The sequence below is a fragment of the Neltuma alba genome, unplaced genomic scaffold (genome assembly GCF_004799145.2).
Source record: "Neltuma alba isolate B1F8T4 unplaced genomic scaffold, ASM479914v2 tig00004944_pilon, whole genome shotgun sequence".
In the NCBI taxonomy this organism is placed as follows: Eukaryota; Viridiplantae; Streptophyta; class Magnoliopsida; order Fabales; family Fabaceae; genus Neltuma; species Neltuma alba.
The window spans coordinates 1-15,267 of record NW_021633923.1 but is presented as its reverse complement, the minus strand read 5'-3'; the positions used below and the strand labels follow the sequence as shown (position 1 = coordinate 15,267).

General features: G+C 37.1%; 1 protein-coding gene across 1 annotated transcript; it reads left to right on the top strand.

The window, feature by feature from the left end:
• Positions 1-239: 239 nt before the first annotated feature.
• On the top strand, positions 240-14,761 carry LOC114746356 (abscisic-aldehyde oxidase-like; the record flags this gene model as incomplete). The annotated part of the gene is made up of 9 exons (XM_028934580.1): positions 240-514; positions 8,201-9,901; positions 10,421-10,671; positions 10,756-10,965; positions 11,269-11,487; positions 12,480-13,445; positions 14,012-14,107; positions 14,266-14,364; positions 14,572-14,761. Coding segments are annotated over exons 1-9 (3,883 nt in total), but the record flags the coding sequence as incomplete, so codon positions are not given.
• Between the last annotated feature and the right edge of the window lie 506 nt (positions 14,762-15,267).

The window sequence follows — 15,267 nt, the reverse complement described above, 5'->3', positions numbered from 1 at the left end:
AACAGTTTCTGTGTTCCCACCATTTTTCAAAGTAAAGGGCTACGCCTTTTTTATCTTTTGTTTGTTTTTCCTTGACCTGGGAAGAAAAGGGCTACGTCAAATGTTCTTTACTCGTGCCTTGCTTAACAGCGGCTTGGCCAATCATGTGGACCAATGGACTACTTAAAACACACACATTATATATATATATATATATAAAAGTATAGAGTGGGGAAGAGAGATGAAGACGTGGGGAGGAATTGAAAATTGTAAATGATTGTACCAAAGCCGACAGCTTTATCGTTTTTATGACCAAACTGCGTGGAGTGGGCACAATCTTCTGTGAAGACAGTTCATTTCTGAGCTTTTGGCTTGATCTGAGATATGAAGGAGAACGGAGAGAGAAGAGAAAGCTTAGTTTTTGCTGTGAATGGGGAGAGGTTTGAGCTCTCAAGCGTTGACCCATCAACCACTTTGCTTGAGTTCTTGCGTACTCAGACTCCATTCAAGAGCGTCAAGCTTGGCTGTGGCGAAGGTCTGTCTCTGAGACTCTGTTTCATGATCACCATATTCATGCTCACTAGCTATAGTGGTTTAGATCTTTGTAGAGATTTCATGGTTCTGAAACTGGTTAGTCTCCAAAAGGACACTCATGATACTTTCATGAGTGGCTCATGTGTTGTAGAGCTTTGAATCCTCCTAACTTCATGAGTTAGTGTTGATCATCTGGCACTTTACTCTGTTTCCTTAATATAAATTCGTATCCATGCTGATCTCTGCATTAAAGGAGTTGAAATTGCAGGTGCCCAATGATCAAAAGAAAAGATCAACCTGAGATTTTCCTTCAGTTAAACTAGTTTGTTTCAAGTGTTTCTTAGCCTCTGCAGCTGTTCCTTCCATCATTACTGTTTTTGAACTTTCTCTCTGCCTTATAGTTTCCTTAGTAACAGTATAGACTCTGTCTGGTTGTTATGAAAATATGGACTGATCTTCTTTAGTTTTGTCAAAGATCTGTCAATTATATGGTACGATGGAAATTCTTGTTGGAGTTTTTATTTCTTTTTTTTTTGATATAGAAAGTTTAAGAAACAGAGACTAAAGAAATATCAGATATTGAAACTTCAGTGCCATCAACATACTCATGTTGGGCTTTAGGAGCTGGGGGCAGAGCATACTACCCTTTTACTGTTCAATTATTTGTTGACTTTATGGTTCATTTTCTCCTTCGTACCATAAATAGATGTTGTTTAAGATAGTATAAAGAAACTATATTTATTTTTCTATTGTCATTGACAGTTTCAGTATATGGTTATTCTTCTATTTTCATTGATAGTTTCAATATATGAACATGAAGCTCAAAGGTGTTACTTTTCTTCCATAAATCTATGTTATGATTGAAACTACAGCTAGTTCTTTTTCGGCGTATGTAATATTTGAATCTTTTCATTTGACATTCTAAGAAACAGAGGTAAAAGAGAATTTAGAGCTAACATCATGATTTGGGGCGTGAAAAGAAGGGAATCGAACATTCTACCCTTCTTTGCTTAGAATTATTTGTTAACTTCGTGATTGATATTCTCTTTCATATCCTCATAGAGGTTGTCCAAAACAATATATAAAAAGTACATTCATGTTTTCTTGTTCAATTATTTTTTGACTTTATGGTTCATTCTCTCCTTCGTACCATAATAGTGGTTGTTTAAAACAGTATAACGAAACCGTATTTATTTTCTATTGTCATTGATAGTTTCAGTATATGGTTATTCTTCTTTTTTTATTGATAGTTTCAGAGGTGTTACCTTTATTGGTTTTTTTTTTGGCCAAAACAAAGTCAATTTTATTAATCACCAAAAAAAGCAATTACAAACACCAATAGCCAACTGGCCGACCAGACAAAACAAAACACAAAGACCTAAAGTACAACCTATCAAAATAAAAGACAGGAAAAGCAAACAAAGAGAAAGCTAGAAAAAAAAAAGAGTCAACCAATACCACACCTATTGAACCTAGAGTCCCCATAAGACGCCAACCGAACCAAATCCTTACGCTGGTTATCAGAACATTCTGCAGCCTTGAACTTCCTCCAAAGTAACAAATCGTTGGCTAAAATGCTAGCCAGAGGAGGTGATGGTGAATTCACCTACCCAATTGGGCTCACACCCCTACCACAACTCACAGCAATCAAGTCTGCTGCCAAATTACTCTTCCTAAAAATCAGAGTAACAGAAACATACCTCAGATTCTTCAAGACTTCAATAACCTCCTGAATTTCCCAGCGTCCTCTCCAATCAATTCCATCAGCTGAAGCCTTTGAGCAACACCAAAAAACCTCTGCACAATCAGTTTCAATTACCACTTTATCATAGCTCATATCAGAGATCAGTATTAAGGCTTTCCTCAGTGCCAAAATCTCTGCAATAACCACAGCATCAGCTTGCACCTTTTCCCCAAAACCCCACAAAAAGTTTCCTTCACTGTCTCTACAAATCATCCCAATAGCAGCGATACCGTCCTTAAAAGAACCATCATAGTTAACTTTAACACAGCCTACTTCAGGTGCCATCCACCCCACGTTTTGTCTTTCTTTAACACCTTCCCCTTCCTTCTCTACCTCCAATTCCCTTACCCTCCAGAACTCATCCACCATCTTTCCAGCTATCTCAATTATCACACATGGGTCAGGCACCTTTCCTTCATAGACTACTCTATTCTTTTCTTTCCAAATCAACCACATAACCCACACAAAATAGGAAATTTGCTTCTCATCAAGCACTTGGTTATCAACCAGGACATTCTTCCACCACTCAGCTAGACTTCTCAAATTTCCAGAATCAAAACGAAGGTTGAGCCTACATCCAAACCAGACACTTCTAGCCCACGGGCAAAGAAAGATGGCATGCTCAATTGATTCGGTCTCCTGGTCACAAACTTGACAAAGCACAAAACTACAACATTTCCTTCTAAATAACCGTTCTCTAACTGGGATAGCCTTAACAAAGCAGCGCCAGAGAAAATGAGAAATCTTAGGAGTAACTTTTACCTTCCAGATTTGGTTCCATATCTGCTTAGAAACCGTATCTGAAGTACCAGCTCTTCCATTTCTGCACCTCCTTAGTTCTTTAAACCTGTGGTATCCTTTCTTTGTAGCGTACCTACCATTTCTTGCTACACTCCACATCACTTCATCCGTTCTTTCCACTGAAGGAATGCACATGCTGTCAATCTTATGAATCACCTCATCTGGAACTAAGCCATCTAGTCTCTCTACAGCCCACCGTTCATTTTGGATAATATCAGCTACACACCAATCTGTCTTATCTTTAGGAACTTGAGCTAGATCTGCCAGTACTTTATCTTCACCTTTCAACCACTTATCTTTCCAGAGCCTGACATTTCAACCATTTCCAATTCTCCAAAACAAGTCTTGTAACAATTTATCTCTCCCTTCCAAAATGCTATACCAGATCCATGAAGCTCTACCACCCTTCTGAGCTTCAACAAAGTTTGTTTCAGGAAAATAAATTCCTTTCAAGACCTGTACCCATAACTCATTAGGACAATTCAAGATTCTCCATGCTGTTTTTGCTAAAAGGGCTTCATTAACCACTTCAAGTTGTCAAAATCCCAGTCCTCCTTCCTTCTTCGCCAAAGTCATCTCATCCCAAGCTTTCCAATGAATTTTCCTCCCTTCCTCTAAGCCATTCCACCAGACTTTTGCCACTAACGCATCAAGCTCCTTACAGACTTTCTTTGGGAATTTAAAGCAATTCATTGGAAATAATGGGACTGCCCCAATAACAGCTTTTATCATTATTTCTCTACTAGCTGGAGACAACAATTTTCCACTCCAACCTGCTACTTTTCTGCCAATCCTCTCTTTTACAAACGCCAGGACTTGACTTTTTGACTTTCCCCAAACATTTGGAATCCCAAGATATTTCCCAGGCTCATCCATATCATCAATGCCCAGGATATTACAAACTCTATTCTTGGTCACAGAGTTCGTGTTTTTGGAAAAGAAGATTCCAGATTTGGTAAGGTTCACCATTTGTCCTGAAAGCTTCACAATAATCCTATAAAGTTTTTGCCAAATTTATGCAATTACTGTCATCAGCATTCATAAAAATTAGAACATCATCTGCAAAGAAGCTATGTGAGAGAGTCGGACATTGACTGGTAATCTTGATCCCCTTTAACACACCATCATCCACATTTCTACTAATCATTCTTGAGAGCACTTCCACCACCAGAATGAAAAGGTAAGGAGATAACGGATCTCCCTACCTCAGACCTCTCTCTGGGATAACTTCAGCAACATTTCTTCCTGACAGACACAGGTTTAGCTTCACAGTGGAGATACAATTGATAATTAGCTTTACCCATTTTTTGTGGAAACCAAACTTCAATAGGATAGCCTCGACAAAATCTCATTCCACCCTATCATAAGCTTTACTCATATCCATTTTCAAGGCAAACTCACTCCTTGACCCCTTCTTTCTTCTTCTCAAATAATGGAACACTTCATGAGCAACAATGATGTTGTCATGGATTAAGCGTCCCGGGACAAAAGCACCTTGACTACTTGAAATACAAATATTCAACCAACATTTCAACCTATTAGCAAGTACTTTCGAGATCACCTTATACACAAAGTTACATAGCCCAATAGGTCTAAACTGACTGACCTCCTCAGGCTTGTCAATTTTTGGTATTAACGTGACATTGGTCCAGTTTAACTCACTAATATCTCCTCTTCCTTCAAAAAAATGACAGACCAATCTCCACAAATCTTCCTTTACCACCTGCGATGAAGATTGGTAGAATTTTCCATAAAAGCCATCAGGCCCAGGGGTTTTGTAACACCAAGTTCAAATACCGCATCATGAACTTCTAATCTACTAACAGGAGCCAAAAGACACTCATTTATACTATCCGTTATGCAACAGTCCACAAATGGTAGTACTTTATCAAAGCATCTTTTACCTGAAGATTTAAACAAATCTTTGTAATAATTGACAAAGCAATTAGAAATAGAACCTTCTTCTTCCATCCAAAGACCATCTTTATTTTTTATTTTCAAAACACAGTTCCTCTGTCTCCTCATAATCGTGGATACATGAAAGAACCGTCAATTCATATCACCATGTCGCAACCAGGAGACCCGCGACCTCTACCACCAATACATTTCTTCATTATGTCACACCTTCTCCAGCTCATCCTCAATTTCTCCTATCCTCTTAAAAACCTCATCAGTAAAAATCAAATCATAGCAATCAAATAGCTGGCTCATCAAATTATCCACCAACTTCTTATTATTAGGAAAAACCTGCTTACTCCAATTCATTAGCACCTTTCTACAATTGTCAAGTCTTCCAATAATTTCTCCAATTACACTGCTCCTTGCAGTTAGGCCCATACACCACCCTTTTCACCTATACTATTATAACCAAGGTGTTCTGTCCACATAATTTCAAATTTGAAACATTTGACTGCTTTAATACCATCATACCTCAAATCCACCAGTACAGGAGTATGGTCAGAACCCAAAGGCTCTAAATGGAAAACTTGAGCTTTCAAGAATTGCTCTAAAATCAACGTTTCCGAAAGCTCTATCAATCCTTTCTTTGATGTTATCTTCTAATATTCTTTTATTACACCAAGTATATCTCAACCCTTGGAAGCCAAGATCTATGAAGCCGTAATCTGCAATGAAAGCTTGGAAACCCATAATCCTCTTTATCGATCTTGGGTTACCCCTCTCTTCTCTTCACGCGAGGCAAGGTCGTTAAAGTCTCCAACACACATCCAAGACCCATCTATCTCATTCACAAATTCCTTAATCTTCCTCCAAACCCTCTCTCTTTCCGTATCAACATCCGGCCCATAGACAAACGTGATAAAATCAAGCACTTCAATGCTTCTTGAAATCACATGAGTATGAATGATATTTTTGGTACTATACAAAATTTCTAATTTTATCTCCTTACACCACCACAAACACAACCCTCCACTTCTCCCAACTGGATTAACCACAAACATATTATCCATCCTACACTGCCTTCGCAGCCTATCCAACTTCCTTCTTTTTGTTTTGTTTCCATAATAAAGATAATTGAGGGTTTTTTACTTCTGGTAATATTTTTCAAATTTTGCACTGTCAAAGGAACCCCCAAACCTTGACAGTTCCAAGAGAGAACACTCATTGGGCCTTGGTGACTGTTAAAGGCCAGTCACCTTCGCCCTTAGCTATCCTCAAACTTCCACTCCTAGCCTCTTGAGCTTCCTTCCCTTCATTACTTAGAATTTTGCTTTCTAAGTTTGCTCTTCCTTCTTCTCTTATCTTCAAACCAGTTTCACCTCTCCTCATCAACTTCTTAGGGATCCTACCCCCTCTTTTACCACTTGATCTTTGCACAGGCTTTGGAGCAACTTCCTCTTGTTTTTGTTCATCAAAACACAACTTTCTTTTCTTGACACACCTTTCCTCTTCCTCCTCTCCACATAGGGACCTCTTCAAACCAACCCTCCTTAGCCCAACCATCATTTCAGACATAGGAGATACACTGCCATATAGGACCATGGCTTTAGCAATGTTCTCTCTTGCATTCGATGGACTGCCAACCGCCTCCCCACCCTTGTCAACCTTTTTTTATTCCTTTTCTGACTTAGGACTGGCCTGCTTCATAGTTTTGCAACCAGGACTACTATTCCCAATCTTCTTCTCCCCCACACCTTTCTCCCCACCAATCACTTCTGGTTCTGTTGAGGCCTCATTGTCAGTCGGGTTCATCTTCTGGCTAGGCACCTCTGTCCATTCCAGTTTCTTACTTGCCTCTGCTTTTTTCTTTAGAGACAGACCTTCAATCTCCACCCAATCCTCCTTACAAACCACAAGAATATCATCCATTCTTCTCGCTGCCTGTACCCCCAACCAATTGCCATATTCTGCCATTGTCTAACCTTCCTTGTTACAATTGTAAGAACAATTCCTCAAGTCATGACCTACTCTTCCACAAACCATAGCACAGATTTTGTAATCTCTCGTATTTGACCTTTATCCTAATCAGATCCTTATCAGGTCGCGGAGTCCAAAGGCCAGACACCAAAGGCTTTCTCAGATCAACCAGCACACGAGCCCTCAAGAAACTTCGACGTAACAATCCATTCCTTCTAGGATCTTCTACTATCAAAACCTCACCAATTTTAGAACCAAGTCTAATCGCATTATCTACATCCATTACCGCCAGAGGAAGGTCTTGAAATTGTATCCAGAAAGGACACCAATCGAAACATACCTCACTGTAGACCATGTCCTCCTCCCACGGCTGAAGATTCAGAAGCCATCCATTAATTGACCACGGTCGACCTCGTAGAATTCGTCTATATTCATCACTGCTTTTGATCTGGAAAACAAACATCCTTCTATCCATCTCTACAATCTCCAAGTCTTCTTTCTTAGGTAGATTCCAACCTTTTCTTATCATTTGAACCATCGTAGCAGTGTTCAGGTTCTTTTCCGTCATAATCCTGCCAATCAGGGCCCTGCCTCCCAATCTGCTTTCCTCCTCCTTTTTCCAAACAAGATCAACATCAATATCACTTTTCAATCTCTCCACACCTTTGCCCTCACTCCAATCCCCGACCTCCATCAAAGAAAACCTCACCGCCTCCTTCTCGCAATGTGCGATCCAGAGGCCACTCTATCAAACTCCATCACAGTGGGCAACGAAGCACTCTTAGTCTCTCCTTCCACACCGCAGCAGTGAACGACGGAGCTAGAAAGGTGAATCACGAACTCGACGAAAACCGTCGTAACTAACTCTCACAGTGGAGAGAGAAAAGCTCCCACAAGGAGAGAGACTGCATTACCTTTATTGGTTATGCCTTTAATGTTATGGTTGAAATTAGTGTTTTTTTTTTGGGGCGTGTGTGTAATATTTGAATCTCTTTATTTGACATTCTACGAAATAGAGGTAAAAGAAACTTTAGAACTATCATCATGATTTGGGCCGTGAGGAGCAGGGAATAGAACGCTCTACGCTTCTCTGTTTAAAATTATTTGTTAACTTCATGATTGATTTTCTTCTTCATATTTTCATAGAGGTTGTCCAAAACAATATATAAAAAGTCTGATTATGAACAGGAGGGTAAAAGGTGTTATTTTTTCTCCTCAAAATTTCATCAATTTCTCATTTTGTGGTTCAATCTGGATGGTTTGCAGGTGGTTGTGGTGCTTGTCTTGTTTTAATATCCAAATACAATCATGTGCTCGATCAAGTTGAGGATTTCACAGCAAGTTCATGTCTCACACTACTTTGCAGCATACATGGATGCTCTATAACCACAAGTGAAGGCCTTGGAAACAGTAAAGATGGCTTCCATCCAATTCATGAAAGAATTGCAGGATTCCATGCTACTCAATGTGGATTTTGCACTCCTGGAATGTGTGTGTCTCTTTTTGGGACTCTTGTCAATGCTGAAAAGACCAATTGTCCGGAGCCTCCTTCAGGTTTCTCGAAAGCCACTGCTGCTGAGGCTGAAAGGGCCATTTCTGGGAATCTTTGTCGCTGTACTGGGTATCGACCGCTTTCTGATGCTTGCAAAAGTTTTGGTGCTGATGTTGATATGGAGGATTTGGGCTTAAACTCTTTCTGGAGAAAAGGAGAAAGTGATGATGTCAAGATAAGTAGGTTGCCTAACTATAATCATCACCACAAGAAGAGTAAATTTCCTGAGTTTTTGAAGGAGATCAAGCCTGATGTGTTCATGGCTTCTAAAAAACATAGTTGGCTCAGTCCTACTAGTCTGAAAGAGCTTCAAGGCTTATTGGAACCAAACAATAGTGCTAGAACTAGGATAAAGCTTGTTGTTAGTAATACAGGAATGGGTTATTACAAAGATACAGAAAGTTATGACAAGTATATTAATCTGAAGGGAATTTCTGAGCTCTCAAAGATCAAAAGGGATGAGACAGGGATTGAAATTGGAGCAGCAGTGACTATATTTAAGGCAATTGAAGCTTTAAAGCCAAAAAGCCAATGTGAATTTCTCTCTGATTTTGATACTATACTTGAAAAAATTGCTGATCATCTGAGCAAAATAGCCTCTGGGTTTATAAGGAACACAGCTAGTGTAGGTGGCAATCTAGTGATGGCTCAGAAGTATCATTTCCCGTCTGATATAGCTACAGTACTTCTTGCTGTGGATGCTAAGGTTCATATAATGACTGGCACAAAATTTGAATGGCTTACATTGCAAGAGTTTCTAGAAAGGCCACCATTAGGACTGCAAAGTGTGCTTTTAAGCATTAAAATCCCATACTGGAAATCCAGCAACAGTGCTTCACCAAAACATGGAAGTAAAATTTTCTTTGAGACTTTTCGAGCTGCTCCTCGACCACTGGGAAATGCATTGCCTTATTTAAATGCAGCTTTCTTTTTTGAGGTTTCTTCCAGTAAAGATTTTGAAGGAACTGTGAGGATAGATAACTGCAGGCTTTGTTTTGGTGCTTATGGCGTTAAACATGCAGTTAGAGCTACCAAAGTTGAGGAACTACTGATAGGAAAGTTGTTAAATCTTGGAATTGTATATGAAGCCGTCAACTTGCTTACAGCTATTGTAGTACCAGAAGATGGAACTTCAAAGATTGCTTATCGCTCAAGCTTGGCAATTGGTTTTCTCTACAAGTTCTTAAGTCCTTTGATTTATGACTATTCTATTGAAAAACTTACTAATGACTCAAATAGGTATACTGGTTCATCAGTCAAGAAGATATTTGACTTAAAAGAGAATAATGGGAAAGTTCATTATGATAAAGTTCCTGCTTTACTATCATCAGGCAAACAAGAGATTCAAGTAGGTGATGAGTATCGTCCCATTGGTGAGCCAGTTACAAAAGCAGGAGCCGCATTACAAGCTTCAGGTTTGTTTTTGTACATTAAAGTTAGATAATTACTTTATAACCTCGTTTCTTTCATATATATGGCATTTGAAAGTGGTAAACCAATGTTTTAACAAATAGTCTAACATGCTATTACGATCAAAATATATTTTCATCCCTAAGATTCTTCTTCAATGTAATCTTATGATTCTATCATGGATTATCAAACTCATTTACTTGGAAAACTACTTATTTAAGCATCAATCTTATTGTCATGGTTTGAACCATTTGTGAATTCATGTTTCGCCCAACTTATTTACAAAAAATGCTATTGTAAAAAGCATTTTCTATACTAGTGATTAATTAATATGATTAAATTCTTTTTCTCGGGCTCCTATTTTGAGGCAACTCTGTATACGCATTCTTGCTTTCTTATCTTGTTGACTACTATCTAGTGTATAAACTAAGCTTATTCTCTCATTTTGTTTCCTATTAACTGTATGTGCTATGATTTGGAATATCTTTTTATTGAGAATTAAATGTTTTGCAAATAAATTGTAGGTGAGGCTGTGTATGTGGACGACATTCCTTCACCAACAAATTGCCTGCATGGAGCATATATTTACAGTACAAAACCTTTAGCAAGGGTAAAGAGTATAGAGCTCAAAAAACTAGATGGAGTTAGGGCAATTATTTCAAGTAAAGACATCCCTAGTGGTGGAGAAAATGTAGGGTCTATTTCTGCATTTGGTATTGATCCTTTATTTGCAGATGAGGTTGCTAGATGCATTGGTGATCGTATTGCCTTTGTGGTAAGAAACTTGTAGATACTCATAGATTTGCAGATATGGCTGGATGTGTTGGGATAATGATTATTACTACATGAATGTGTATAGGTTGCAGATACTCAAAAACTTGCAGATATGGCTGCAAACTCTGCCGTTGTTGAGTATGATTGTGAGAATCTTGAAAAACCTATTCTATCTGTTGAAGAGGCTGTTGAAAGATCTAGTCTTTTTGAACTTCCTCCTACGCTCTATCAGCAACAAGTTGGTGATATAACAGAAGGAATGGCTGAAGCAGACCATAAGATTCTTTCTAGTGAGGTACATGGAATAAGAAAATTCTTCCTTCATTTAATCATTTTTTCTACTAGCTAACACAAATATAGCACAAAAGAAGAATGAGATGATTTCATTGTGTGACAGGATCATACATTCATTCATATCTTAGACACACAACAAACTCCACTAAAACATAGGCATAGATTAGAAACAAACTAATGTATGGTTTAAGCAAATCTGAACATTTTCTTTAATATCTTCTATCACTATCACCCTTTTTAGTTGGATTTTGAATAATTAATCTTTAATTTGTTATGTATCTCAAACGTATTCTTTATCATGTAGATCAAACTTGGGTCTCAATACTACTTCTATATGGAGACACCAGCTGCACTTGCTATACCAGATGAAGACAATTGCTTGACAGTTTATGCTTCAAGTCAAGGGCCCGAGTGTATACATTCTACTGTTGCCAGATGCTTAAATATTCCTGAGCATAATGTTCGTGCAATCACAAGAAGGGTTGGTGGTGGTTTTGGTGGAAAGTTTACAAAAGCCCATCCTGTGAGTATCCGGTTTTGTATCATCCTCCCTCCAGTCCTGTTTATAAACATCTATTAACAACTTGACATAAATTAAGAGTTAGTTGTTTAGTTAGTTAGGGACGCTGGGTGGAAAAACTTAATACTCCCTTCATTCCCAAATATAGGAGCTAGATAAGGGGCTTGTTTTGATCCTACATATAATATCTCAATTCACTTTATCTGTCAAATTTATAATTTTTTCCTTTGAAATATCCCTATTAATTGTACATAGTAAGGAGATTTTCGTCAAGGGTTAATTTCAATGCATATGATTAAAGTGTGTATTTTATGGAAACCAACATACATTTGTTAGAAATAACTAACTTAAAGTAATTTCTTTAATATCTCCCAATTAGTTATCTAACTCTTATACTACCTTCTGTCCTAATTATAAGAGCTAGTTGATTAATTTAAAGAGATTAAGGAAATAAGTTAAGTTAGTTATTTATAATAAATAAGTATTGTCTTTCCTAAAATATCCTTGCTAATGAAGTTTATTGGCTAGATCTATTATTATTAGAGGGACTACCTTGGGAAAAAATGCATAAATATGAGAGACAAGATGGATTGAGATCTTATAATTAGGACCAAAATAAAAGTCAAACGAGATCTTATATTAAGGACCGGAGGTAGTATTAAAGACTAGGGGTAGTACTTTTGACAAAGCCTCATGTCAACCATAGATTTGAAGTGGAATAATTTACTCTAAAAAAAGCAGGTGATGAATGTAAAATTGTTAGGAATAGCATAGGTGTTTCCTACTTTACTTTAAAAGAAACAGGCATAGAATATTTGAAATCTGCTAGTAATTGTGCATCACATAGATTTAGATGCAAGATATCTGATATTTTTGTAAACCAAAATAATGTTATAACATATCAAATTACAATAGAAATATACCTTTTAAGAGGAACATCATATATGTAGTGTTTATGAATGTTTATCGTAACTACTAACAATCACATTTTTCAGATTGCTACAACATGTGCCCTTGCAGCGCACAAATTACACCGCCCTGTCAGGATATATATGAATCGTAAGACAGATATGATAATGGCAGGAGGAAGGCATCCTATAAAGATAACTTACAATGTGGGATTTAAAAGCAATGGGAAGATTACTGCTTTGGACCTTAAGATATTGATAGATGCAGGGATATATCAGGATGTATCTATAATAATGCCAGATGCTGTAATTAGTGCACTTAAGAAATATGATTGGGGTGTTCTATCTTTTGATTTGAAATTATGCAGAACCAATCTTCCTAGCAGATCTGCAATGAGAGCCCCTGTGGATCTTCAAGGTTCATATATTGCTGAAGCTATAATAGAACATGTGGCATCTACACTTTCAATAGATGTAGATTCTATGAGAAGCATTAATTTTCACACATACAAAAGTCTTTCTACTTTCTACAGGAATTCTGCAGGTGAACCCATTGACTATACCTTGGCATCAATATGGAATAAACTAGCTGTTTCTGCAAGATTTAATCAAAGAAGTGAAACTGTGAAAGAGTTTAACAAGAACAACATTTGGAAGAAAAGAGGTATATCTCGTATACCTGCTGTGTATCAGGTAGGAGTAAGACAAGCACCAGGAAGAACAAGCATTTTAAAGGATGGGTCTGTGGCTGTTGAAGTTGGAGGGATTGAAATAGGTCAAGGTCTTTGGACCAAGGTAAAGCAAATGGCTGCATATTCTCTGGGTTTGATCCATTGTGATGGATCTCAAGACCTATTGGACAAAATACGTGTCATGCAATCTGATACATTGACCTTGATCCAAGGAGGGATCACTGGTGGTAGTACAACATCAGAGTCAAGTTGTGAAGCAATTAGGCTTAGTTGCAATGTCTTGGTCGAAAGGTTAAAGCCACTCAAAGAAAAGTTGCAGAACGATATGGGTTCTGTCAATTGGAAGACACTTATTTCTCAGGTATCTATTTTTCTCTCATGCATGTGATGACTCCCCTTATATTCATTATCTTGCTAAGTTCTTTAATGGCAAACAAATAAATTTTTTAATTAAATTATAAAGACGATTGCCTCCCAATGTTAGCTCCTTGAAACCCTCCTGATATATCCCAAAAAATTATAGAGACCTCTCTTAGATTTCACTAAAATTATATATCTACCATTCTCAAAGCCAAGACTAATTTTTCTTATATTTTTCAAAATCATACAAACATCTTTTCATATATATATATATATATATATATATTGAACACAAAGCTATGAAGTGAACCATATAGGGACTAGTTCAATTGTGCTCCACTATACAAAGGAATTTCATCTAGAGGAGTTTAAGAACAATTAAAAATAAATAAAAAAAAATAACTTTATGAATATTACTTATTGCAAGTAATGAATTTTTCATATTCGTTAGCTTGGAAGTGTGCCTTTTGTTAACACCCTGATCCCGCAGAAGTAATCCTTTAGTCCATATTTATCAAATTCACGAGACTTTTGCGTAACTTATCAGCAATATGTCTCCTTGTGCAGGCACATTTACAAGGTGTGAACTTATCAGCAACTTCATTTTATTACCCTGACGTTACCACCAACATGTACCTCAATTATGGTGTTGCAGTGAGTGAGGTAGGCTTATTTTTGTTTCCACTTTCTTATTTAGAAATAGTCAAATTTATGAATGGTTACATTGCTCAAATGTATTTGAAATTTTTGTGGGAGCCTGTTATCGCTGCATCCAATTATCAATAATGGGAAACTAATGGTTAAATGATGTTATTTGACAGGTGGAAATTGATCTTCTCACAGGAGAAACCACTATTATGCAAACAGATATTATTTATGATTGTGGAAGGAGTCTCAACCCTGCTGTAGATTTAGGACAGGTGGGCTATCTAACATTTCTATTTTCTAGTCTCTCTATTTCAAAATAAGAGCGGGTTAAAGGGTCAAAAAATAAATATAAAATGTAAACTATATATAAATCAACTTTTTAAGTCTTGAATAATGTAATTCACATTCTCATGAAGAATAAACAAATTATCATATTTTGAAGGCGCCTAAGTTGACGTGATCATTTTTGGTTGCTGCAGATTGAAGGAGCATTTGTGCAAGGGTTAGGGTTTTTCATGCTTGAAGAGTACGAAACAAATCATGAAGGGTTAGCGTTAGCAGATGGAACATGGAATTACAAAATTCCCACTTTGGACACAATACCTAAACAGTTCAATGTTGAAATTGTTAATGGTGGACATCACAAGCATCGCGTTCTCTCTTCTAAAGGTACGACTTATTAGTTGTTAGAATTCCTAAATTGAAAATTTTCCAAATTATTTGCTTCTAACCATATATGAACGGGTCTGGATTCTCTCAGCTGCAGCATCTCTCAGCGTCCCAATATCTACCATCAGATTGATCTAAGAGCTCACAATATGCCATATCATCATGCTATTAAAAATTAAAAATAAATCTAATTAATGCTATAAAATTGCCTTTTTTTTTTAAGAAAAAAGAACTATTCTTTTTTTTAAAAAAATCTGAGTGTAACACTTAATTTCTTGGATCTGTAGAGTTTATTAAGAGTCCAAATTAATATAAATTGAGTCAGATAAGACCACAAAGAGAGGCAAAGTTCTGCCATCAAGTAAAAATACTTGATATAGTTTCGCCAATCTTTATGGTTTTGCCTGACTTGATCTGTATTAGATTGTATTAGATTGAACTTAGATAAATTTTCCAGTCTAAGATGGATAAGTCCAAAAAATTATATATAAATATTTGATGGTTAA